The sequence below is a fragment of the Orussus abietinus genome, unplaced genomic scaffold (assembly GCF_000612105.2).
Source record: "Orussus abietinus isolate OABI.00-Male unplaced genomic scaffold, Oabi_2.0 scaffold5, whole genome shotgun sequence".
NCBI classification, from domain to species: domain Eukaryota; kingdom Metazoa; phylum Arthropoda; class Insecta; order Hymenoptera; family Orussidae; genus Orussus; species Orussus abietinus.
In genome coordinates, this window is record NW_019394929.1 from 1,040,749 (window position 1) to 1,067,814 (window position 27,066).

At 45.4% G+C, this 27,066-nt stretch overlaps 2 protein-coding genes across 13 annotated transcripts in view; one reads left to right on the plus strand and one right to left on the minus strand.

Annotated features, from left to right (window-relative positions):
• Positions 1 to 27,066, minus strand: part of LOC105701186 (tropomodulin) — a 70,421-nt gene that overhangs the window by 22,229 nt on the left and 21,126 nt on the right. For 3 of the 11 annotated variants that reach the window (XM_012427690.2, XM_012427691.2, XM_012427695.2), the window contains exons 2-8: positions 11,430 to 11,582; positions 11,089 to 11,256; positions 10,593 to 10,719; positions 10,249 to 10,469; positions 10,006 to 10,160; positions 9,781 to 9,877; positions 9,548 to 9,695 (exon numbers count right to left, since the gene is read on the minus strand). In XM_012427690.2, coding sequence (XP_012283113.1) covers positions 9,548 to 9,695; positions 9,781 to 9,877; positions 10,006 to 10,160; positions 10,249 to 10,469; positions 10,593 to 10,719; positions 11,089 to 11,256; positions 11,430 to 11,582 — 1,069 coding nt within the window. Of the gene's footprint in view, positions 1 to 2,898; positions 2,955 to 5,908; positions 5,994 to 7,306; positions 7,436 to 7,582; positions 7,762 to 7,819; positions 9,696 to 9,780; positions 9,878 to 10,005; positions 10,161 to 10,248; positions 10,470 to 10,592; positions 10,720 to 11,088; positions 11,257 to 11,429; positions 11,583 to 11,659; positions 11,684 to 12,540; positions 12,860 to 18,351; positions 18,531 to 27,066 lie in introns of those variants that run through there. The other 8 variants (XR_001104183.2, XM_012427697.2, XM_012427699.2 and 5 more) reach the window with 8 other exon arrangements.
• Positions 20,133 to 26,593, plus strand: LOC105701188 (prosaposin). Of its 2 annotated transcripts, XR_001104184.2 has the most exons (5): positions 20,133 to 20,208; positions 20,313 to 20,419; positions 20,517 to 26,061; positions 26,190 to 26,261; positions 26,339 to 26,593. XR_001104184.2 is itself a non-coding variant. In XM_012427701.1 (3 exons), the coding sequence occupies exons 1-3, from the start codon at positions 25,984 to 25,986 to the stop codon at positions 26,375 to 26,377; spliced, it is 189 nt and encodes a 62-aa protein (XP_012283124.1). In that variant the 5' UTR covers positions 25,930 to 25,983; the 3' UTR covers positions 26,378 to 26,593. The 2 variants fall into 2 exon arrangements, 1 of the variants encoding a protein (XP_012283124.1); XM_012427701.1 differs by lacking the exons at positions 20,133 to 20,208; positions 20,313 to 20,419 and having other exon boundaries at positions 25,930 to 26,061.

The window sequence follows — 27,066 nt, forward strand, 5'->3', positions numbered from 1 at the left end:
CGACATCGATATCGCAGGGCTTGCGCGAGCCCCCCCGAAAAAAATGCCGCACTTGCGGAAAACAAATTCCGCGTCTTCGAGCCTTGGGCCGTTCGCTCGTGGACCGGTGAACCGAGAAGTAAATCTTTTGACGGGAACGTGACAAACGTGGACCGGAGGACGTCAAAGGATCCTAATTCCCATTCTTCGAGAGAACACTTCTGGAATCGATTTGACTCGAAACATTTCCACGCGACATGGCTCGAAAGCGCGGAAAAGCTCGGCTTTCCCCAAGACTTGGAGGATGTCCAATCCAGGGGATATGTTTTCCTTGCATTTTGGAGATCATCCAAGAAGTTATCCCGCAGCATATGGCGTCCGTCGAAACGGGGGAAAAATAAATCGAGTCTTTCGAAACCGGCTATCGGCAGAGTAAATACCGTAGGAGAGACCGAAAACCGTCACAGCCCGCAGCAGAAATGGAAACAAAATGGAATTTCGTTAACCCTGTCTATCCTAAACTCCGTTACGACTCCACCCTCAGGCCCTGGACGTCGGCCAGATTCCCCAACAAATTCCCGTGGATTTCTTTCTTGCATTTCTCTGCATCTCGACTCGGAAGAAGTGCATCGATCAGGCAAAAGTTGGAGGAAAGTCTCCGCGCGGAGAGAATTTCCCAGGACGATCAGGAGGGTCCAGTCCGGGTTGGGGCTGGGGTAGGGAGAAACCCCGACGAATCCCCGGAAAATCGGAAAGAATTCGCGGAAAAGCGGCGACGGGGGAGGCGAGCGGGTCCTTTCTTCGGGAAAGTCGTTCGAGCGAAATCGGCCCGGCCGATACTTTCCTCGCGTTGGCCCGAAAGCGCGGAAAAGCTCGGAGTTCCCGCCGAGTCGGATAAGATCCGATATCCCGGGAAGGATATCTGGCGTCCCGGGACGAAGGGGGACCCCGGGTCCCGGCGGATCGACCGCATCGCGGAATACAAATGGATTCATTTGCAAAGCGGAGGACAAGAGGGGACGGACTCGACGGACAAACAGACGTTCGCTCCTCCGCGATTTCTCTTCGTCCCTCCGTTCCACCCCGTTCTGCGGACGATTTCCCTCCGGTAATCAACTATCTCGTGCAATTAGGCTAACAGACCGGCACGCCTGGAAGACGACGCAGCCGACGGAGGGTCCGTCGCGGTCTCGTCGTCGCTCCCCAAATTCGGCGGGGAACTCCCCCAAAATTTGGCGTCCTGAAAAGTGCAAACAGAAATGAGAATCCCTCGAAGATAGGACTTTCCCTAACCGGAGCGAAATTTTCCTCCTCCCTTCGCCTTATGATCGAACCTGGCACGAAGTTTTCACAGATACCAGAAAAATGTCCCGCGCCTCGTCGGATCAATTGGCTCGATCAGAATATAAATTCTGAACGCGCCGGGAAGTCGGTGGATATTTTTATCAAGAAGTAAAATACCTTTCCTATCTACAAATGGAAATGTTCAATCGCCTCGTTAAATTCCCACGTCCCTTTGGACCGCCCGTCGACTTGGCCAAAATTTTCCTTAACTCGACAAATCGCGAAAAGTCGAGCAGATGATCGCCCACGTAAGATTAATTGACAAGTGGGCTCGACCCGAATTTTTTTTCGAAATTCGACGTTCTTAAACTTTCCAATGTAGAAACAAGATCCGCAAAAATGATCTACCCTTCTTGATTGCGAATGAAAATATCCAGTCAACCCTTTAAATTTCCCCGTCCCTTTAAACCGCCCTTCGACTTGCAGCCCGACTTGGCGTGACAAGTCGCGCAAAGTCGAGCAGGTGGTCACGCGCGTTGTCAGATTAATTGACACGCGGCCCTCGAGATACGACTTGCATGTGCTCGGAACCATGTATCCAGAAATAATCTGCGAATCGTCGAGGGCTCGTGAAACCGGATGCACGCGAGCACGACGCCGACATTTTGCACTCAGCGTGGAAACCATGGTGGACGTTTCAATACCACCACCATTTAAAAAAGAAATCCCGTTTCCCCAGATTCATCATTCCCAAAACTCGCCAGCACGCCTCACAGAGAGAATCGAACCGTCCACATTAGGCATAAAAATTATGAATGCGCAATTATTCCGCACGTTACATCAAACGATAAACTGTCGTGCGAGTTACCAAGGGCAAAAAATTAAATTACAAAAATTCAGGATTACTTCCTTACACTATCTAACGTTAATTCTTACATTCTAGATATACGTCTACGGGAAACTAAGCTCTATCGTTTCAGTATCTTATCACAACCTATGCAAATAACGCTAATAAAAAATTACCGAAAGATCTGTTCGAGGTCGGAGACTAAGTCGAGTCAAAATACGGTTAATAAGGGGTATAAAGATTTCCGAGACACCTGTTAATCTCGCGGCAAAGCACAAGATAAGCGTCCAAGCAGGTATCGATTTATACCTAGTGCCGACGAGAAAAAACTGTATACGAGGGACAATACTTCGACACAAGGGTGGACGAGTAGAACAGAAGCGATGTTCGTGGATGGTGGATGGAAAAACAATGAGGGGGAAAAAAAAAAAGAAAAAAGAAGAAGAAAAATCGATTCCAAACAGTGGCACGTTAATCATCTTTATCGAAAAACAAATTAAGAAAAAAAAAAAATGCTACCGGTCGAAATTCGCGTCTGATAGCGAAACCAATCGCGCCATGACAATGATAAGATAAAGGGCCTGTTAATAAATTAGGCAATTTACGGAACGTGTCTCGTTAGTCCCGCGAGGTCGATCCTACATCGAGCTATCGATCATTATCCCACAGCGGTGGTCATCGAGTACTCGATCGGCTATGTCTAAGCGACTACGGCGAGTTTGGATAAAATGTTACGAATAAGCGCGTGTATAAATAAAATATAAATAGTATATGTATGTATATAATACCTAGGCGAACGCCATATCGCATTAGGATGTCGCCACCCCGAGCCGGGACTGCCGTACTGCAACAAACACCCGAAACACCGTGATCACCTGCACTCGCAAACGTCATCGATAGAGTCGATCAGTCGATACATGCTGCCGATAAGAGACGGAAATAAATACACACGCCACAAACACGAGATCACAGACGCCGGCCCTGCCAAAGCGCGGCTCGCCGAGTTAAAGCCCCGAGAGCCAGAAGCAACCCCAAAAGGCCGCAAGAGAAGAAAAAGTATACGATAAAAAATGAGAAAAAAAAGCGAGGAAAAAAATAGGGATACAAACCGAGAAAATTAGAGCAGTCCAGCCTGACATATCGGGCGACTATTTGCGTTTCGCCCGACCGACGTAATTCTTTCTCCTTCGGGAATAAAAAGGGAAAAGGGAATTGAAAGAGGAAATAAAGAGAGAAAAAAGAAAGTCCCAAACAAACCGGAGGAAGGCCGGGAAAAGCAACTCTTTGAGGGAGACGAAGGGAGGAGGAGGGGAGAGAAAGGAAAATACCGGGCACGAATGGAGAGACAAAGGGACGCCGAAAATAAGGGGAGAACGGAGGCCCGGAAAAGAGGCCCCGAAAGCGGCCGCAGTTTATCCCGGAGCGTAATCCACCTCGTAAAATTGCAATCCCCCCGGCTAGGAATTACCGGTGCGTTCGTAAAATATCTGGGGGAGCGTTCTTTCTCCCGGCGCTTTTTCCCCGCTCTGGATACAGACTTAATTGTCTCCGCGGTAACGTTAAGCGGCCGGCCATTAATTCCGCGGGCGGGGCTCGTTTCTTTCCACGGTTTCTTTGGGGCGCTTCTTGGATCCCGGATCCGATTTCCGATCGCGAGCCCTGGATCCAGATTTATGATCCCAGGACTGCGCGGAATTCCCACGAGACGCTTCGGCAGGGCGCGGACACTCTCGAGACATGCCTGGAGATATGCAAGTTGCACATGTACACGTGGAAAACGAGCTCTTCCTATTTTTCCCTCCTTTCCATTCCGGCAACCGGAGACTCGAGGGTCTGCCGATCGAAAAATCGCGGATCCAAACGAAATCCCGAATTTCCAGGCAATTTGAATCGTTTCCCAGGATCGTATGCCGGGTCGATCCTCGATTTCTCGATGGCAGTCTCTGAGAAACATTGACACAGATAGGTTATCACTCGGCTGTCGTTGGTTAAAGGGATGCTGGAAGTATCAAGAAATTCGTTGAGCCACGCCGGAGAAGAGAATTCCCGGCACTTGTTCTTCGATTCCAGGTGCCCTGGTGGAATTCCCTTTTCCGGAGGGTAACTCAAATCCCTGGTGGAGGCGGAAAATTCGCGGGATTCGAGTACCCGGAGGCGCGCGAGGATCGGAGATTCGACGGAACGGCGAAACGCGAATGTCGGACAATTTCTACATGCGTTCGCGGCCTCGGTACAAACGGACACGCGTGTTCCGTCGACGGTCCGATCGAAAAGCTCCGGAAAACGCGGGGGTGGCGGCCGATCGGGCGACTCCTGAATATTTAACGCGGGCCGAGCAGTCGGGGAAAATTGTTCGACGAGCCCGTAAATTCACGATGTCGCGTTATTCCGCGACGATGCTCCGACTACGATTAAAACGCACGTCGTCGAATATTCCTCGATCCGCGTGCGGAATCGCGGCACGGCCATCCCCGTCGGGAAATATCCACGTCTCGCCGCGATCGTCCGCCAGACGAGTCTCACATTCTGAAAAACACAAACGAGGGTTAATACACTTCGCATATACAGGGCAATTGTTAGTACCGATGCATCGCAACAAAATGAACAATCGCAAACCCGACACGCTGCCTGGCTGTGGGAATTATACAAGCCCGATGACGTAGATTTCTCGCGATTGTCAAGACACGTCGACGTTGCGAAAACTTGATAAACCATTTTTTTTTTTTTAACTTCACCCTCGACACGCCGGTTGTACGAATTAAACGAGCCCGAAGACGTCGATTTCTCGCGATTGTCAAGACACGTCGACGTTGCGAAAAATTGATAAACCATTTTTTTTTTTAACTTCACCCTCGACACGCCGATTGTACGAATTAAGCGAGCTCGAAGACGTCAATTTCTCGCGATCGTCGGGGTACGTCGACGTTACCAAAAATGGATAGAAAATATTTTCCAATTAATTTAACAAGTGCCGAGTGCTCTTCCCCGACTTCTTTTCCCATTACCGAGGGGAACTACCGACGGGCGCGATCGGGCCGAGTCGACGACGCCCCGGGGGGCACCGTCGGGGCGCGTTAAGCTCGCTTCCGGCTGACGTTAACGTCGCAACGACGTCACGCGAGCCTCGGCTTTGTGTGGAAATTAACGCGTCATGACTTCATCGTCGGTGAAAAGTGGAGGACCGGAGTCGGGCCCCCGTTGCCGACGTGCCGACCCGTTGCAAGCTCGCGTATCGAGGGCTTATAATGTCGACCGTCACGTAGGTGTACGTCCTAATCGGTAAAACTGCATCTTAATCATGTGAAAACGAGCACTTTGATGCACTTCCCCGACGCCTTCGAGACGAGGCTCCTTTAATGCGTCCTCGAGTCCGTCGGATGACTTTAGCCTCCCCCCAAAAAAAATCAAAAATAATAACAAAAAAAGATAAAATGCCGTTTAATGCATCGCGAATCGTCACTTAACGCAAAAGAGTTAGGAAAGCACGTTTACAAAAGGGAAATTGAATTTTTACTCATTTCTCTCCTGACTCTCGACTGCAGAAATTGTCATCCATTCCCGTTCGTAGGGTATTACTTCCCTTTACCGCGTAACAAATTGATCCGTACACCGTGGCTCGTTGCAAAGGACTCTACTTTCAATTTAAACGGCATTACTCTCTCGGCGAAGCTTGGTAAACCCCTGCGTAAACGTTTACATCGTATGCGGTGTTAAATAAGCAGTAGCTGCAGCAACTGGTTAGATCTCTCCACACCGGTGTCCGATATAGTAGTACCGCGCATTAAGGCGCTTAGCTACCTTGGTTTTTACTGAATTAAGTTGGGTTTCCTGTGGTTCATGTTAAAGAATCGGAACTGTAGCCGCAGCGTTAGGTCTTTCCGTACTGTTGGGAAAGAATAAGTGAGCCGTAAGTATCGCAAGTCGGGACAAGAATCCCCTCGTCTTGGAGGGTAGGGACAGAGAGTATCATAAAATTCCGCGGTGGGAGCGTGTGGGCTGGAAGTCGTTAAAAAAGCTAGCCCTATTTTCGCGACTCGTCTCGGCTTTGTCGCCTTAAAAGTGGAGGGCGAGCTTTCTTAACGAGGTAGAGTCTCGAGGCTGGCTTCGTTCCAGGCAGACGAGAAACGGTGCTTCCCTAACCACACCGAGTGCTCGAAGATATCTGACATTTTTCCTCCCCTCTATCCTCTACACTTAGCACTCCCGTTTCCTCGTATCATTCTCTCTCAAATCATCTTATCACGCTGGACAATTCGAATTTCCAATCGCCAGGGCGCGGATGTGCCCCAATTTTTCTGGCTGGTCGACTCAAAGGACGTTAAATTTGGCACGCTCGCAGAGGACAATCTGAGATGCAATTATTTTTTTTTCTTTTTTTTCCCATCTTTCCAAGACTACACGTTGAGTGTTAAGAGTATATGCATTGATAAGGTACACCGCGAGTTCACCCCTCTCGTCGAATTTCAGGGCATTCGGGGAGTAGTGGTTCATCTTCTATGGGTTCAAAAGTCCCAGTGTCAGTGTCGTCAAACGATGCAGAGCACAGTAAGATATGATGGCAAAGAGAGCTGGCAAAATAAAATAAAATCGTGCGTATTGGATATGTGAAGGTGATGAGGTGGTTAGCAGCCTGTCGCGAATTAGGTGTCCGGACGATCGATTCTTCGGCGACGCGAAAGATCCCGACAAACCGACCCTCGGTTGGCCTCTTCAACTTGTCCACATCGGCAGAAATTCATGCTCGGGGATGAAAGAAAGAAAGAAAGAAAGAAAAAAAAACCAATCGGTGCCCGACTTCCTCGTTTAGGATATTTACAGCACCCTGAAGACGAGTTTTGTTCATCGAGAATACCGTTTCCGCGCATTCGCGTTGATCGCCGTCGACGTATCCCGGTTTTCGAGAAAAAAGGGAGACGGAGGATCGACGAACTTCCGAATTCTGTTAGGGCGCATCCAACGGGAAAACGGAAAACACGCTTGGGGGAAAGACACGGCCTTGCAAACCAACACTCGGAGGTGGTGAGACGACGTCGAGCGGATTATTGGTGGGATCGCGAGACAATCAAGGTGTCATTCCGGGTTACCACAGGTCTATCATATCGGTTCTATTATCATATCGCGTGCTGTCGTGCCTCTTACGGGCTTGTTAAAGGCCACGGAGTAGAACAGGACCAAGTAAACGGTGCCGAACGAACGGTGTACTCACTGCACCGGGTGGGTGCTACGCTCGGTTTTTTAGAGCTTCCGCGGGAAGTACGGAGAAGGTGCCAGCACCGGCACCTATCGCTATGATCTTTGCACGTTCCAAGGCCTCCACACGACAGACTGGCCAAGAGAAAGCAAGAAATTAGACAAGTCCTCGTTAAGAGGGTCTCCACATGGACGCGATAACAGCGCGCATCCCTCGAGCGAAGTTGAGGTTGCAACCTCTACGACCCAATGCAAGGTTTTCGGTCCGAACCTCGCGAAACACGTGCCTCGACTCGCTTTACAATTAAGGCAATGATAAATGGAGAAGCCGTGATTCCTTAAAAGCTTGCATTGGCTCTGCGTGATAATGGTCGGCTATGATGCGAGGAGTATGCTGCCAGAAGGGGGTAACAGGGCGACAATGATCCAATGCAAGGGTTTGGACCCTATAAAAATTGACACTGCAAAAAAGAAAGAAGAAACGTGGTACAATTAACGCTTGCATTGACTTCTATTTAAATGTGGACGAATTATGAATTAATTGCAACGTATTACGGATAGCGGTGAAGGAAAGGGTTACAGCGCTGTCGGTCCAGTGCAAGATTTTGGAACTAAATGCTGCTGGTGAGACTTGTAAAAATGAAAGCAAATGATAAGCGGAGGGAATTTGATAAAAGCTTGCACCGGTTCTTGTGCGTGAGTGGGCACTTTACGGAGGGGTTAAGACATCGGTTGAGACTGCGACGTTGTGTGCGATGCAATTAGGTAATTAGGTAATTAGCTGGGGGTATCAGGTAGTAAGATAGTAAGTAACGAGGGTACGGTACTTTGAGTGTCTTAAGACCCGACGTGAATTACCGAAAGGGATCCAATCGACAAAATGATCTTTACGACCGACGAGAATCACATAAATACTGAAAAGCTTTTCTGAGTTACTTTAAACGACATGTGATTGGTAGCACATAGAGGAAAACGACGATTACTCGACGTGATTAAATAACGTAATTGCGTGACTAGTTTTTGGTAGGAGCTTAATTAATTAGGTGACTGGTGTCCCCTAGTAAAGCGTTTCTAGAAGCAACGGAAAGTGAAAACTGAAGAAACCTCATACCGCATTAAATTAATTCCTATTCCTCGCTCTTGTGTTTCGCTGAAAATCCAAAGTAAATCCATCTGAGTGTTTGCGGCAGTCAAGGAATGTTTTCTTAACCTTTCTGTTTCGCTCGTGATCTAATAAAAAGTTATCTGGCATGATTTCTATATTAAATGAAAATTCCTTAACAATTTTAAATGTAAAGATGTGCAAGGACACTCATTTTTTTAGCAACGTAGACCTGAAGGTAACAGAAGGGTCGAGGTCTTAATGTTTAGAGATGAAAGGACCATGGAGATTAACAAAAGACATTTATCGCAACCGCAATTGCGCTTGCATGGATCAGAAACTGCTAAGGAATATCTGTAGCTATGTACATTCCCGGTTGAGCAGGCACACTTCAGGGTTTCATAATTACCTCAACGCTGCTAGCTATAGAAATAATGAGTGTATATAGCGGGATGAGTGGATGAATGATGAGTGGTGTAGGTAGTAAAGCACTATGTGAGACTACGAAGCAAATAATGAGGGCTTAGAAGCATTTGATCGCATAGTCTCTGATGTATCCCATACACTGGCTCCCATCTAGATGAAAAATTAATCACATGGCGTAAAAGCAATCGATACACTGCAGCATGGAAAACAATGATACGTCCGAGAAATGCACAATTAGTCTGTTGTCATATCTATGAAGAAAATAAATTAAATAAAAGGTTGTCTGTCAAAGTATATACAAGTCACTCGGTCAGGGGATAGACAATGGATCAGTGTCTAAGCAATACACTTCCATCGGGAAAAATGCAACTGTATGTCGGAAATGATTCGGTAATGTCCACATTAAATTTAAACCTGCAAAAATAAATTCTATTAATGGGTGCTACCAATCTCTAAATTGTCCTTGTCCGAGGCACGGTCGTCTTCTAGGAGACAATCGGTGCTTTACTTGACATTCCATACTAACGCATGAAAATAAAGGACGTTCAAACGACTTTCAAAATCTTTTGAATTGCCTCAGAATACCTTGAAGGTAATATTCTGTACGTGATGTCTCAGAATTGAAGATTTTATGTTTAATCACTACCAACTTTTGTACTCTCGTCTCTGCCCAATATTTTTGTTCAAGAAATTAACTACTTTCGTGATGTAATACTCACTCCTGTCGATGTTGCGCTGTAAATGCGCAGCGACACGATGTCGGGCGTCATTGAATTCCAGGTGAAGACCCAACCGTAGCAACGTTGGGTTTTGTTCCACCAACTGCGTGATTTCCATTTCAATTTTGTTACCCAGGACTTGCGATCTCTGTATTTATGAAAACAAAACGGTTATCAATTCTGCCATTTGTTAATATTTTATACCACTGAAAGGGTGGAGATGGATAATATACCTGATTCGAGCATCTGAATTCTTCGATGGATTTTGTTTTGAGAAGAGCCTTAATAAGCCTTACTATCACAGATGGGCTAATAAAATTTGTTTCCACGCTGAAACAGAACAGAAATTCTGATTTGAACTACAAGTTTAAAAAAACCTTGATTACAGAAATTTTTATGTGCAGTTAATAAAATTATGAAACATTAACGAAATGGAAGATAAAATGAAGAAAACGCACTTCAGTACTCTGAGGGTGGAATTCTTTTCAATGGCATCCGCCAGTCGGAGAGCAGTCTTGTCGGTGAGTCCTACATTTGTCAAACTCAAGGACTCAAGGTGTGTGTTAACTTCTAACGCTTCGAACAGCTGAATGAATTTCTCGTCCGAAATGTTCTAAAATGAGATCATTATTATGAAATAGGAGCAACCGGTTTTGGGTTGCATTTAGATCAACATTTCCGAAAATCATAATTTCGCTTACTTTTATATTGTTCCAATTTAAGTCTACCAACAAACTGTCATCGTCCCGAACTTGTTTAATAGTTGCGTCAACATCTGTGTCATTTGGAGGTTCCATTGGATACACCTTTGGTTGACTGGCTTTTGTGATACCATCCCAACCAAGGCCAACGGGTTGTCCAGAATTCAAAAGGGAAGCGTGATACTGATCTTGATTCATCATTGAGTGGAAACCCAGGATAGCTAAATAGAACAAATATATTACCCAATGTTCATCACTTATATAAGTATAAGCTATACACAAGTAGTGACTCAGACATTGCACTTCAGTCGTTGGAATTGTTAAAACAAGTGTTATAAACATACCAGCAAGGTCAATGATCTCTTCTTGAGTGGCAGCTGATAAAGCTTGTTCATACTCTTCTCCTAAATCGATAGCAATTTGTTCGTCTGCTTCTTTTTCTTTTGCATTCTCTTGTGGTGGTGGAATCCACTAAAAACACAAACATTTTTCATTTAATTTTGTCCTACACAAGTGCACTTTTTAAATAAAATAATCTATGTTTTAAACAGGTAGAAAATAAATTTTTCACGTTTAATAATACACTTTCTGAGAAGTTCCTCTAAGTGCATATACCTTAGGGATTATGGAAGAAGACCTTCAACTGTGTTATACAAGAATAAGAAGCTTTGGAACATGTATGTATAGTTCATTGTGATTCCCTACATTGTATCAATAAATTTGATAGTTGAAGAAAATTCAACATGAAGTAATTTTTAAAAAATGCACATTACATAAATAACAAATATTAATGTAATACGTCTTTAAATATCTTAACGTATAAGAGAATGGGTTACGTACTTTCTTGCCTCGGATGACACCTGGTACATATGGTTTCAGCTCTGGAATATCAGGTGTCTCCAGAGCCTGTTTGTTGATGTGTTCAATGAGTTTTTTGCGGTTGAGCGGACCCGTGGGATCCTTGTCACACTCGTAACTGCAACGTTGCGACGGTGGCATAAAACTGTCCTAAGAGAATAACAGAAATGTTTAATTGGCACAGCCTGCACGGTGTGTTAAAACCTATGCATCTGCGTTAGATTGCAAGCAAAATTATGATTAAAATGTATTACACGTATTACATTCAACCTTTTTGTTAGAAATTTTTTTATAAAACCATACAATTAATGACTTTTACTTACATCAGGATCTACTTCTTTGGCTAATATATTGATCTCCTCTGGAGACAGCTGGGATAATAATTCATCTACATCGACATCGTCATATTCACTTAAATCTTTGCCATATAGCTTTGCTGCCGTGGTCATGGTAGTGGTTTTTGTAGATGCCGAAGTCTGGAAAAGACAAATTAGAAATCAATAAATAACTATTTTACCATTGCATGCGATCGGTAACGAATAAAGAAAACTACCCTAAACATCTTGAAGGATTGCCTTTCTCCAAAGACAAAAGTAATGCCACAAACTCTTATTTCAGCCTTACTTAAATATTCCCCTAGGATATTTCCAATATTAACGCTCAATTTAAGATTGCGCAGCACTTTTATGGCCACTCTTTAGTCTATGAGTCATGGGCCTTGACTAAAATGGTTTTAATAACTTCCAAGGTCTAGTTAATGCTTGTTTCAATTCTGAATTTCTTTTCATCAATTTATACGTAATTGACCCCAAACAAATTTAAGCGATAGAGTTGCATGCGCGACAAAATTTTTAAAAAACTACACCAAATTCCATTAAAATTGAAAATTGTTCCCGTTGCGTAGAACTATCGGACCGAATGTATGCAACGAAGTCACGCCTACAAACTGTAATTTTCACAGAAGCGCTTGATATAAAAGAACTAAAACTTTCGATGCACAAATAGAAATTCTCAGACGAAAGATTATCGCAGGATTGTTTCCTCATTTACTGAGGAGAATTTCAATTTCAGCAAATTCCACCGACGTTCAGTTTTTTTCTTTCAAAGTCCACAGTATTGATCCGAAGTCTACGAGCTGGAATCACACTTGAACAAAATTGTAGGAACCACATTGAACGAAATCCCATTAAACAGAGACTTTCCACGTCCGACAACGATTTGTCAATAGTCGTTGGTTTCATGGACCGTGCTCGACTGGTCGTGAAACGAAGGACTGCCTGTTAATTTCGGCTAACATCCAATGAGACCGATGCCCTTTGACCTGGATAGTTTCGCATTGATTTTCATTGACAACTAGCCTGCCAAATTGGCAACCCACGCACAGGCGACGCATAGAACTTCCCGTGGACAGAAGGATGGATATTCGCGACTTACGGAGCCTCGTTAATTCGTCCTCTCTCCTTCTCCGGAAACGTCAAAGAATCGGGCGCGTCCAGGAGGGAAATCCTCGGTGAAAAATTAACGGAATTAAAATCCTCACCCTCTTCTTTCCATGGACACGCACTTCACTGACCGACGGTGACCACACCGCTGTTGCGGCAGCGCCCTTTGTCGAGCATAACCTATTCGCGGTAACTTGACAAGAAGGGTACCAGAAGTCACGCCGAACAACGGGACGTTAAAGTAAACTCACTCGGTATTTAAGCGGGCAATCAATTAAGCCGCTAAATAAGGCCTTTCGAGAGCCGCCAATGAAACCGTGGGAAGATACAGGGGATTAATAAAAAATGACCTACTAATTAGATGACCCGTGACTTACGACGGACCGACTATGGTACGTACGGGGCCGTGAGGAAGCTAACGCGCATCCACATCGCGCACATATCGACGCCACGGCGCTAAACTAGCGGGAATTTTAAAGGAATCAGTAAGTAGTGTTAACGCGAAACGCTTGGTTTACCTTCAAAAAGCAATACTATTCAATTATATTCAAACATGTATAACGTGAATTTGGTATCAACCTCTCTCATGATTTACTGCAATCCCGCGTTAGTATTTATCAATAAATCCTACAAAATGGCGCATCTTATTTCTGACTCTAAGTTAGAGTTCTTTTCTTAAATAGACACGAAAGAATGGTATTAAAGTTTTTACCGATCCAAAATTAAACGTAGAATGCATTTAAACTTGGTTTCCATTCCCTACATTCTAGCCCAAGAATGTTTTCATGCCAGTGCGCATACAATTTCGCGGGGTACATGCATAAGACATGACAGCAGGTTGCATCGACGCATCGTGGCCTTGCTATTTTCGAATCTCATCTCCGACATTTTCCCCTGGGTGCTTTCAGTTTTTATAGCCACTCTCGAAAACGACTAATATTAACTGTCTACTCCCGCCGTCATGGAATGCATTTTCTATTCAGACAGGGAGTAAAGCTGTTGACACCTTCAATGGAATCGTGACATGCGTTGCGGAGCTTGATAAAAAAAAATATTCATTCTTGGATGCAGGAAATCCAAGGAAATCTCATATAAGAATCGGTCATTAACTTTCATCTAAGACTTCCATTGGGAATAATCGAGGTAGCGACCCGGCATAAACACGCGCTCTTAGGCCGATGTCGAGCACCGCGAATTCCGAGTTCCATCCTTCTACCTGCCAACGTGCGCCAAGGTCACGCGCTAAAGGTAAAGCGACGGAGAAAGCGCGATGCGGCGAGCGGGCGTGCGAGAGAGAGGGAGAGAGAGAGAGCCGAGCGCGGCGGTCCGCGAGATGGCACCCCGGTCCCGGTACCGCGGTTTTGATTGGAGTACATCGAGTTGTAGCGCTAACGGCGACAGGAGCAGAAATAGCCGAAGCCTCCTCGGAGGCTGGCACACTCCCAACGGGCTATACTTGGACATCCCCACGCCATGATTATTTATAGTGAGCACGAGCGCGGCCACTGGCCTTCTTGCGAACTAACTAGCCGGCACCAACGACGATCCGCCGCCCGTGACCTAGGCCCGTATTAATAATGACTCCCCGACGAGTCGTCCGAGCCGACTTTCTTTCCTGGCCGAAAGAATCGACCGGGCATCGGAAACTCGCCGATCGCGAGAAACCCTGAAAGCCAATTTCCATCGTTCGCCATCGTGGCGGGAATTCGTTAACCCTTCCCCGGAATTTGAATCGGCCGCTAATGGCGATGCGCGCGCAGCTGCGACTTTACCCTGGAGCGCCACTTCGTATATGGCGCCGAAACCGTCGAGTCCTAACGAAATGAGTAACTACCACACGACTTGGCGTTGAAAATATAAAATACTCGATAAGAAATAAATTCAAGCAAATATTTAATCGAACGAGACATTCCACGTAGGAAAACTTACTAAAAGATAACGCCCAAGGCCAAAGAAATGGAACTACATCATTAAAGCGAAGAATGTGCGACGAGTGCAATCGTGCTCTCTATTTTCGGTTAATGTGAGGGTATTCGATTGTTATTTGCATGCTAGGTGTTTATTTATGTTGAGTGTATATGTTAGAGCATTGTTTCAGGTATGTGATGTTAAGCGAGGGGCCGCGCGGATTGCCCGGAGTCGTGGACGGCGGTTTTCATCCGCACAAGAGAGCATCCCGGAAACGGAACGGTGAGTTTTAAAATCTTCGGGTCATTTCGTTGAGATAAATCGGCTTTACGGCACTTTCCCCCCGGGGAGGCGGCAACGTCCCGGCAACTAAACGAGAAAATAAAGGAGTCTGTTCGGTGGGGTATGAAAGGTGGCATATATTTAGACCTTCGCGCTCATTCATTTCTACGGGTCTTCCCTCTCTCTGTCTCTCTCCGTCCCTTTGGCTCGTACTCGCGGCTCACTTTTAGCGTTAAGATACGTCTTTTAGGCATCCAAAGGCCAAAGATAAAAGACGTCTTTTAACGCTAAAAACGAGGTACTAGCGCCGACCTTTGACTTCCTTTGCATCTATTTCCAGGTTTCCTTGGGCGACGACGAATCGTCTCGGCCATGTCTGGACCCTCCAGACGCGTCAAGTCTAAATAAGTGCGGCGATTAAATCCACCCGGAGTAAAAGAATAGCAGATATTTCCCCTCCGGCAAAGTCGCGGCTTTCCTGCGCCATCGTCGGGTTTTTCTCAGTCAAGGGCTCAGCAAGAGGCGCCTTCAGTTTCCTTGAAATTTATGCGTTAATAAGGCTCGCTCCTCGAGACGATAAATCTAGAGTTCCCTCCGTGGAATTGGCGAGTCCAAGTCAACTGGAAGGCCGAAAGAAGTGCAAAAGTTGAAACAAGGCCGAAGTAAGGAAATATTTTCTATTTATACTTCTGGAAAGTAGCTCACCCCTTCTTCGCTACTGGGACGGACTTTTTCCCAGGGAAGGAGTGAAAAATTTGCGGCAAGCTTTCTTTTTATACCTTTCTACATTAAATGCACGGGAACACCCACTGCGTGGATGGATGAACCGGTCAATTTGAGGTTCCCTTTGGGCGGAAAAAATAAACTGCATATGTAAACCATCCGTCACAGCTCGGAGAGTCCAAGTGAATACAACTATGAAAGGTAAAATGGAATGAAAAAATGAGGAAGCGTTCATTTCTGATCCAGATACCGCATCTCTCTGTAGTCATTATGACAGAAATGTTCTCGGCCAAGGGGCAGGAAACACGCCTCCAGATTCCCTATGCACTCGCGTGACAATAGGTTCGCTGCACGCGAGAATTGCCTATTACTGATATAACAGTAGACGATATGTGGACCACGACTCATATCGCACCCAGACCAAGGTACGACGACCTAGGTGCCGTTCAACCGTCGTTAACTGGTTATTATCGACGTGGAAGAGCCATTTCCCGGAGTCCATATGGCCAACGGCCATAATCGAGAGCGTACTTGCTCAATCTGTTATACTTGCTTACGGTGCGTGCATGTCTGCATCCAAAGACTCCATCTCGATCGCAATGTCAATGGTAAGAATTAGTAAGAATACAGTAAAACCTGATATTTATATATTTAGTAGAAACTTTTATTAATCGTAAATAATTTGTAGAGGCTTCTTCAAGGAGAGCTTAATGGAGTTTTCCTGTTACCCATCCCAGGGTTGGCAGTGGTGGAAGGTACCTCATCTTTCGGGCAACCAAAAGCATGTAAGCCTAGAGTGGGACCAAGATGCAACTCGGAACACTAAATCGCAACACCCAGCATTTAAAGTGTCACGGGCAGGTAGTTATTATAAACAATTGCGAGTGTAGTCACGGTCCGGATGTCGGGGTTGTGATTTCACGAGCGGGACTGATGGAAGCTACCTACGTGCTCGTCAGTTATCTAAATAACGCAATCTTCCGACTACCCTGGCTACGGGGACACTCGAGATCTCGCATTTTCTCGACGATCCACTTTGCGGTCTCTGGACAAAACCGCGTTACACGGTGTGCGTTGCCGTTCAACGACCCGTGCGCGTTAAACGAGGTTTAAATTATGGGCTAAATTGCTCTCGAACGGGTCTCGTGGATCGTTGAATTGACGCCGACGACACGTCTTCTTTGAGCAACGACGTCATTAGGAGCAAGCGGAAAAGGGAACGCGGGTTTTTGCGAGAACAAAACCGCTCGTAAACCGCGCTGCCGTTTTTTCCCCCGGTTTGCGGTGTAACGCTCGCCGAATGCGCCGTTGGGAAGAAAGTACGGCTATTCCGTAGGTATTTCTAGTATCAGGTGCTAAAACGTCTAAACGCATCTACGCGTGGCGTAAATACCGTCAGGAAGGTTGTAAAGGGAAACAATGTAAACGGTGTAATTATTGTCATTTGTAGATTCCTACCATCGCATGAAGCGATTACCGCGATGCACATGTAACTTGCTTACGAGCTCACACTCCGATTTATTATATAACCGGAGCAGACTAGGACGTTCGTATTTAAGATTTAAAGACACGATGAAATTTAGAGATGAGGACAAAGCGGCTATTTCGGTACGGACGCTCGGAAAGAAATAGACGCCTACGAGTTTAAAGAGTCCTGGGACGCCGGATGATATTGTAATATGATGTCGACTTTAATTTAATCTCGAAGGATAAATGGCTAATTCAACATGGCCGTATGCACATCACACCCACGACTTTTATGTCGGGGAAGCTTTAAGCGAGCTCTCTAATTAGCAAAACGAGTAGACATGACGGCACGACGCGAGTTCGATACGTGGTTACTTAACAGTTAAATAGCTGATGCCATTAATTACCCATGCAAAGAATGCAGGATTTAAACGGCGATATTTACACGCCTGAGGTATCCGTTAGTTGTGCATTTATTTATTTTTATTACGCAGCTTATATGGAAACGGAATTAAAGTGGCATGTTTTTTTCTTTCACCGGCACTTTTGAAAATATCAAATCGGCAATGGTTTGGTTCGTTAGGAAATTTTAAACGCATGGAGGAGATTACATTTCAACAATCAGTGGGTCATGATAAAGAGTCCTTTGTTCGGCTCCATAACTTTATGTAAGCTTTGCCTTATCGGTGATGTGAAACGACTTCGTGGATACTGGACCGACCCAAGCGGATGTTGAAACGATTTTCTTGATCGCACTGGCCTTTTATAGCAACCAGGAGCACCGTAACAAATCGTCAGGTTGCTACTAAATAGTCGTGACAATCTGGAACGACCCGATCGTGGAAAGCGTGAAAGATTCACGATCGAGAAAGTGCATCGATCAGTCCAGGAAATGCGAGCACAGAGTAGGTCGCAACATAGATCAACCGAAGCGATCAATGATCGATAAACGTTCAAACGAAACGCGAACGGAATGATAACGAGGACTTCGTACGTTGCATCCGATAACACTACATTAAATATAAATTGCAAAATAGAAATCAATTAGGGGATAATTGCATGTCGGCAGCTGACCTTTAGGATAAAAAAATCGATAAAGTATCTCTAAATTTCCTCTCAAAAAGAAAAAGAGCGAGGCGATAATACCTGTTTAATGTGACCAATCGCATATCGAATTGCATCAAACCTAGTACATAGATCTGCAAGCACGTGCAACGCCGGATGCACGAAGACACGTTATGGTAGGTCAGTGATCTCCGGCATATCCATGCGTTAGAAACGTGCAATCGTGTAACGATATCAGTTAACTCGGATAAGTTAGAAATGTCCACAGAAGCGCAAAAAATATTCTTCTACTTATATTTATATATACTTAATTATAACGATAATTTAATGAAGAATTTCTAAGAAGTCGTTTACTTACGAGGCAACTTTACCACGAAGTGTAATTCCAAAATGGCGAGGTCAAAGTGTCACTTTTACACGCCAATGATCTTATTGTTCGAGGGGGAAATTAGGCGCAAATGCTGTACGTTGTTTAATAATCGCGACGACAGTCCGCGGAGTAGCTTCCGAAGCGAACGTCACTAAACAACTGAGTGTTACGCTGAAACTCGATGAGAGTTAAAGTCATGGAGTAGTGGAACTGTGAGACCGGTGGTAGGGAAGTATACAGACTGCACTCGAGTACAGTCTACAGACTTTCACTCCGTTTTGGTGCAACAGCCGATCGAAGGACAGCAACGGTTTGATAACGAGTAATTGCCATTTTTGCGAATAAACAGCCGATGCGTCTAGATTCCCGACGTAGCGACCTAGTCGACCACTTCTTATCAAAGTACCCGAATATTGACCGTCCATTTTATATAAGACCGTTTAACAAATAAGAAAAGCTCAATTCGCCGCCCGTAACGTGAGTCCAAGGAGATTAGACTTATTTGGCTTAACAAACCCTGTTACTCCATCTTTCCACTTTCACACTTCGCCCCGAAAAGGAAAAAAACAAAGCGTCGTTAAGAGAAAGGCGAAGTGTTAGATGAGTCGTCAAGATGAGAACGAATTTATAAGGAAACGCAATTACGAGAGGTCCCAAGAGAGTGGGTTCACGGTTTCGTAATTCGGAGATCAGCTGCCTACGTTAAATCCTCCCCTAAACATTGAAAAATGAAACGATGGGATAAATAACCATCGACGCGACTTCGTTTCGAAACTGACATTCTTGCTTCTAATTTTTTGGTATTTTATTTTCTTTAGTGCGAATGGCTCTAGGAGTTTCTTCAAGTGATTTGCGTAACTTATTTCCCGGGTAACTTCCCATATTAGGACGCGGCATAATGAGGCTTACGTGCTTCACCAGAAAGCCGAAGAAATCTCGAGGAAAGAGAGACATACGTCTCCGTGAAGTGCGTAGATGTTAGTAGATAAGCCCTGACAAGGTCTCGGATGTTGTAAAGAGAAAAAGAGGGGAATAAGACGCTCGCCCCCGGCGAACTTCTAGAAATGTCACATTCAGAGCGACGAGCTCAGCTCCATATTTGTAGGATGGCTTCACATCGACATTAAATATTATCCCTCCAGAACGAGCCAAACCCATGGATGACCGATATCACATAAAACCTTCGGACCTTAAGAACGCTCTTTATTTTTCATTTCGATTATATAGCGAAGCATTGATCCTTCCGTTTCGTAACGCCTTGTTTTGTGCCCGGTGCAGTCTTTTTCCTTCGCTCGCCGCATTTTGTAACAGTTACGAATCTTTCGGACCGGCAGTTCACTTCCTTCTGCCGGTCGAGCTCCGTGGGAATGGTGGAACCGTCGAGCACCAATTCCCTCCATCCGTTCCCATGGGAGGCGCATATCGAACCAAACCTCGCACTATCGCCTCGTCTACTCCTCCCCGACTATACTTCTACCATTCGACCCCCTGGTCCGTTGTCTTCCCCGTCTCTCTCCGAGAAAACAAGTAAAAACTTCCCCCTGAATAACTAGGTCTCGGCAAGGAAAGTATCTTGAGCGGGTTCGCAAATTAACACGAGTACCAACAACCACTCCACCCGATTAAAGATGCGCGTCTCAGTTGGGGCCATTTTTAACATATAGAAACTGTAATTATCCGCTTCGATTCTCGCATTTCCGTAACTCGTATTTTCCATTTCTAGAGCACCGTGCCAGCTACACGGGAAAAATGCAAATGAAGTCTCGACGGTGCCACCCGTGAAAGACGTGGAGAACAAGGTTTCTGCACCTGGGCGTGCTGGCGGATAGGAATTGTCTCGGCAAGGTAATTCCAAAGAACCCAACACCGAGAACCATACTTGTACGGTCAAGGGTCGCGTAATCTAAATTAGAATTTCCTGTTTCGATTCACATATTTTTCGTTTATAGAGCACCATGGGCCTCGGCAATACCAGCCGCGAAAGACGTGGAGAACAAGATTTTTGCACCTGGGCGCGCTGAGAGATCAGCTGACGGATAGGAATTGTCTCGGCAAGGTAATTCCGAAGAACCCAACACCGAGAACCATACTTGTACGGTCAAGCGTCGCGTTATCGAAATTAGAATATCGATTCACATATTTTTCATTTATAGAGCACCATGGGCCTCGGCAATACCAGCCGTGAAAGACGTGGAGAACAAGATTTTTGCACCTGGGCGCGCTGAGAGATCAGCTGATGGATAGGAATTGTTGTCTCGACGAGGCGATGTCGAAGAACGCAACACCCGGGAACAACGCCTCCCAGGGCCGTGACATTTGCGCGGCCATAGGTCGCGTAATCGAGCACGAGTTCGCCATTATCGCCGGCTTCGTTAATTTCACGGAATGAGCCGCTCGACGCTCGTTCTGGACACAATGGAGCCATATCAGAAATGAACGTCATCCAGCGGGTCCTTCGGGGCGATGGCGGATGCGGTCGTTCGTCGTCGCTGCGTTTCCCACGCGTGGGACGCAGCGAGTGTTCGGCATACCGTAACGTGAACACGTCCACGTTACTTGCGGCTTAACGCACGCGTCTCGACACACCTGTATTACCTGTATGTGCAGGAAATACACGCAACGGGTGCGCCTGGGGCGTAATGTATACGCTACCTGTGCACCTTGACGCGATGACGAAGACGCACCCTCGTCGCGCGTGCGGGAAATCAAATGCAATTTCCAGGTGTTGTACGATGTGCGAGGCAAGACCGATTAATTTATACCGTAAGCCTCGAGGATAGTAAATCGCTTGATTATATTCCGCTCGTGATTTCCTGCGTTTTTTTTAATCCGGTATTAATCGGGAATATTAATTAAGAATGTTTAGGAAGGCAAAGTGAGGATAGAGCGATAGACGGTGGCACGAAGTAACGCGAGAATGGCGCTTATGTTAAGTTTTCGAAATTGAATTAAGATTCTGGTCAAGAATTCCGAGGGTTGTAATGTAACGCGATTTATGACAGAAGGCGGGGCATATTTTTCACCGCGACATATATGCGACGAATTGGATGGCAGTTAAGTTTCTCCCATGATTTTGCAGTCGTTCCGGGGGAGGTTAAATAACTACGGTTTGCAGAAGCCGCACGGATAGTTCCTTTCGTATGATGAGTTGCGAGCAGCATTCATGGCACCATATTTTACAGTTACTACATTGTATCCAGCCACCCTTCTGGCGGATCACTATAAACTGCTTCGGAGATGATACATGCCCGCGAGACAGATGTTGATCATTTGTGGGAGGCTTCGGCTCGTTTTTGGCACATTTAGATCTTAAGCCTCTTAGTTTCGCGTTAGCCCCGTGGGACATCAAAGGTTGAGGCCCGACAACCGTGACTAGTTGCTAAGATCGTGAAAAATTGTACCCGCCTTCTATTTCTAATTCCATGTAATGAACAACTCTGTACAAAAGTGCAAGTATCGGGAGATATTTAGGGCGGATAATCGCGAAGCCATCTATAAAGAAAGAGGCTCAATTAGGGAAGCATGAGATCCGAATTTACGGCAAAATTGGCCTTTTTCCGTAAAGCTCCTCGACTGCACTTGGCGATGCACTTCGAGTCGGCGAGAAAACCCTCTTTACTGGCCACATGTGTCGCGAGGTCTCTTTACGAGGCGGCTGCTCCACTTTTCAGGGCTAAATTACGAATTAGATCAGGTTCCCGCCCACGACTCTTCCCAAGGATGACATCGGCGATTGGCGCGGAGAGTGAAAAGCTCGACGAGAAGTGCATCGAACAGCGCGCACCTGCAGAATGCCAATTGCATTTGATTTCATCGAGAATCCTCGCAGCGGGTCGCTTTTTCTTTTTTTTAAAGAATTTCTCGTAGCTATTAATAATCAAGTTGTAAAGTACCATTTGGCAAGTGGCGCAAACGAGGATTCGTGTAAGACGTTAGTTGGCAGATCGGGATTAAATCGTTCCGGCATTGTCGGCGATCCGATCTATCGATGGACCGTGGTGCAGATCGAGATCGATCGTGCGATCACTCGTGTGCGTCTGCGACTAATTGGCCGCCGCGATGCAGTTGCGGCCTATCAATATCGTCTGACGTACCGACGGAATGCGTCGAAATGCAAAGTGCATTCCGCGCCGTTAATTAGACCCATCGTCACGGCGACTATTATTAGTCCTTACTTTCACTCTCTTTTCTTTCTCCTCGCATTATGCGACGGCATTGTCCAATCTGATATGTCCGCTCCGTATTTAGAACCGGGTTCGTAGCTTCTTTTTTTAACGAGAAAGACGTTGAAATAGTCGCTAGACGTGGTAGTAGCTATTTCAATAGTCGGCACAGGTTGCACGGACGTGTGTAGAAATTAAGTATAGCTATATTTGTAGGATAGAAAATGAGTGTTAGTGCAACAGTTGTGTCAACAGTAAGAAAACTCGCTTAACCGAGTGCGTCATGAACGAGATCCGAAAGATCGCCACCCAATAATTTCTAATGACTGATTAGACACCCTGCTCCTAAGAAAAAAGAAAAAATACCGCCTATTAAAAATGTGTATTAAAAACATTTCCACTGTTTCGGGTGGATCGTAACTGTCGTTTATTTGGAAATATGTGAACATTTGATATCAATTTTAAAGAATTAACCGATGAGAAATGGGAGAAGTACACGAGTGAAATAGGAAGCTTCGTTAAATTTCTGAGGGGCAATGGAGGCGTCTAAGATGGGTGAAGAAAAAAATGAAGAACTCAACGTCTGGGGAACTTATCATTGTTGGGGTTCCCGGCGTTGATGCGGAAACAACTGATGTACCGCATCGGCCAATTAGTCGAACCGTTGCAGTTGCAGTCTATCAATATAGTCCCACGTGACATTCTCATCCGAGCTCTCTCCCCTTTATCGTCCACTTCCCACCCATTTCTCACGCATCGCCGGGAACATAAGGTAGCACTGACTAATTACTCCCATCCCTGCAGTCGCGACTCATTAATATCCTGGAGAGTTCTCTCGGCCGCGCGAGTTTCCCCGCAAGTTTAGCCTAACTAATCCGTCTGGTTAAGCGTCTTCGTGCGCAGCCGAAGCTCGGATGGGTCGCCGGAAAAACTCCATTAAGCTCCGTGCTTAGATCACGTACATCTGCATCCTGACCTTTGTCAACCCAGCCTGCGGTATTTCGATTCGCGCCATTAATAGCGCGACTTCGAGGCGGCGCAGTTGCGGGATGCAGCTGCACCTTTAAAATCCGCATCTCGCGGCGCGCGGCCTTCGCGCGCGTTCCGCAGCGGAAGACGCGCGTGTCGCTTTCCGTCGTCCCGCTTCGCGGAATTGCCGACTCGCCTCACAAAAGGAAAGAGAAAATTTCAGGGATCTCTTTGTCCTGGCGATACTCACTTTTCCCGCGACCGACCTCTTTGTTAACAATTCACAACATTTTGTTATTCGCATAAAAAAACCTTCCTACACTAAGAGACATTTAGACATATCGGTGAAGAACAAAATGTCTAGCGTTTTTCTCTGTACGGTTGTCATCGAGAACCTCAAATGCCACGTGTACGTTTATAGCGGGCGCAACCACGTGGGGTGTATATTTTCGTTTTTTTTATTTTTTATTTTTTTTTCGTTAGCACGGAATCCGCACAATTTCGACTTCCCTTAAATAATTGGATTTCCGGGATTGAGAACCAACGATAGCTCCAGTAGCCGAGGTTTACGTGCTAGCACGTTCACATCGGTATCGCTTTAAAGTCGCTCTAAACTTAGATCAAATTGACACGTAAGATTATTTATGTACCGTGCAACCCAGATCCGTGGATACGTGAACATGTTCGAAACCGTTGGATTCTAGGCAATCCAAAGTCGTCGACCGGGTATTACCGCGAGTGCTATTGTTACGTTCTGGAATCCTTCCATGTAAATCCCACCGATTTCCGGAAAAGTATCGTTAGATAAAAAAATTAATATTTCTCTACCCCGGCACTGAAGGCTCGAAATTCAACGAGGGTATGCACGGTTGATTCCGTGGGCACGAAATGATTATTAATTGAAATCCCGAGGGTATTTTTTACGCAGTAAAATTCAGACCGACCCCAAGGTTAGAGGGCCAAAAATATTCGGGTGAATCGATAGAACGACTCGAAGAAGCGCGCCGCGATATTTTTGGAAAACAGGGTGGCCGTTTTCTCGATCGCATAAATCGAAACTCCGGACGTCCGGCTTCTTTCGTATCTGAATCGAGATCGATTATTCAAAAGGCGATGGATTCCATCCGAAAAGTGAACCTTGCTTTTTTCCAATTAGGCTAGAACGTGGCTAAGAGATGCGTGACCTTAGATTAAACGGCGATTTTTGCACACGTCCGCTGCACCCGAAATATAGCTTACGGAGGTTTAAATCTCTAAGAACGGAAACATAAATTTAAGGCATAGGTAAAGGTGTAATGTCGGAACGGCCAAGAAATTTTGTTTATCGCCGGAATATTTCGAAGAAGGCTAAATGCAACGTGGCCGGTGCGCAAATAAAAACGAGAAATCCCAGCCGGGCAGATATTTGAAGTCTGGCCGAATATTCCATTTCCACTGATCGTGTCATCACGAGTACGCACCGCTCGCGGCATGATTTGCTTATTCATGTTGCAAGTGATAAAGTGCAGCATGCGTCAGGCAGCCGGGCCAAAGCGAAATTTACCCTATGTCAATCCGGGATCGAGAGATACCGAAATTCCCGCGGAAAAACATTTCCCTCCCGCTTATCCGAAATAGAGGACGTGAAAACGAGCATTAACGGTGGATAAAGCTGGTCGGGAAATTCGATGAAATGATTGCCGAAAATGCAATGATACCGCTTCTGCCCGGTCAGATGGAAATTATTCCACGTGAAACCCCGATGAAGGAAAAGAGAAATTCTGGGAGGAATTTTAAATTATTATACCGTCGCTACTGATAATGAGTGTGAGGTGTACTTGAAACGCGGCGCGAGGAAACAAGTATACCTAGATTCGTAGGTGCAAGGACTATCCTGGTTCAAAGACGGTCTTGGTAACGCAAACACTCTTGTGTCACTGTCATCGCATATGTCATAATTCCGGCACCCACGCGTCTCAAAAGGCTGGAATAATTTACTATCTACCGCGGTCCCAGGCGATAGTTCGTTGATCTTCTCGTGGATCGTGATCTTATGCCAGAGGCCCTACGAAAATTATGAGAATCCGAGATAGTCAGAGACTAAGAGAAAGGAGTCTCGTAAGGCTAGAAATAGTGCAGAAATTACTTGCACCGGAATTATCGAGCTCTTTAAGTTCCAAGCTCATGTTATAAGAAATGGGGACATTGCTAGGACGATTTGTACATTTTAAATTTAATTCCCTGGGGAACTGTCGAGTACCTACAATTGTTAATTTAACAAAAAAAAAAAAGAATTAATAATGCAATGAGACCCAGTTGTTAGCCGGATGTGAAATATCTAATGTTAGTCGTGCGCGTTAAAAAGATAAGAAAAAAAATCGAATGACATTTCGGTGGCTCACGATATCTTCGTAAATGATAAGAATGTATGTTGGGTATATAAGGATAATATTTAAAGTGTGCTTATCGTAAGTTCTTAACCAGTGTTAGCAATATTTTTTGTTTAGAAATGAAGGAGCTACTGCTATGTTTTCTTATACTTGTAATTGGCATTCAGATAGTTGCTGCAGTCGATGTTACGGGAGGGGTAAATAAGTGTAACAGTGTTGCAATTAATTGTAGTATTAATGTATTAATTTAAGCGTTTGTCGACGACGATCTGCATCTAATCCAAAGAAAAGAAGTAATTCATGTAAACAAAATACTGTATTTTAGAAAATTGGAAATCCCTGCACCCTCGGACCAGGCTATTGGTGCCAAACTAGGTGGTTCGCCGTGAAATGCAACGTACAGTATAATTAATTTCGTTCCTGCATCTTAGAGTAACAAGCACCATCGTTTATATGAAATTTTTACTTTTGCAGAAAGTCGAGTACTGCAGAAAATATGTTTGGTTACATTAGGCTACAAAGGCAGAAAGATTAAGAGACATCAGCTTCCTGGATACGATCCTGCCATGACATTCTCTATCACGACATTATCCGACAAAAAAATCCGTTGTTCATCCGCGAAGCAACGGTTAACCATCGAAGGCATTCTTCCCTCAAACGAATAGAGAAATTCTTCTAAAATGTAAAATATTAAAATAAATACCAAGGACCTTAACGTCGTTCCCATTACCTCGAGTGCGAGTTTCTTGGGCAATGGAACAACAATTTGAGAGATCAAGCTCCAAGGAATTTCCTCGGAACGTGGATCCTCCCGCGGCATGAGCTGTCACGTTAGCTCAAGAGAAGGAAGCGTTCTCTAAAATTAAAAAAAAAAAAAATTAAGTTAATTCGGTAGCGGTAAAATCGAAATTTTCCACGGTCCCTGCCAAGTGTTCTTTGTTATTTATCCTCCGTCATCGCGAAACGGAGTCGCCGAGAGGGATCGGCGGCCAAGACGATAAAGCGCATTTGGATGAGGAGCTTTTTGTGCAGTGGTCCGAGGATCTCCGGGTCCATCTCTGGCCCAGCTTCCGAGGAACTTGGGGACCGGCCACTTCGGGCACCCTCTGCTCGCCGATTTCTCTGAACGTCACGTCGAAAACCTGCGAATTGCCCGTCCGTGATCGCGCTTCAGACCAGATTAGCGACCTTGGGTCTTGGCA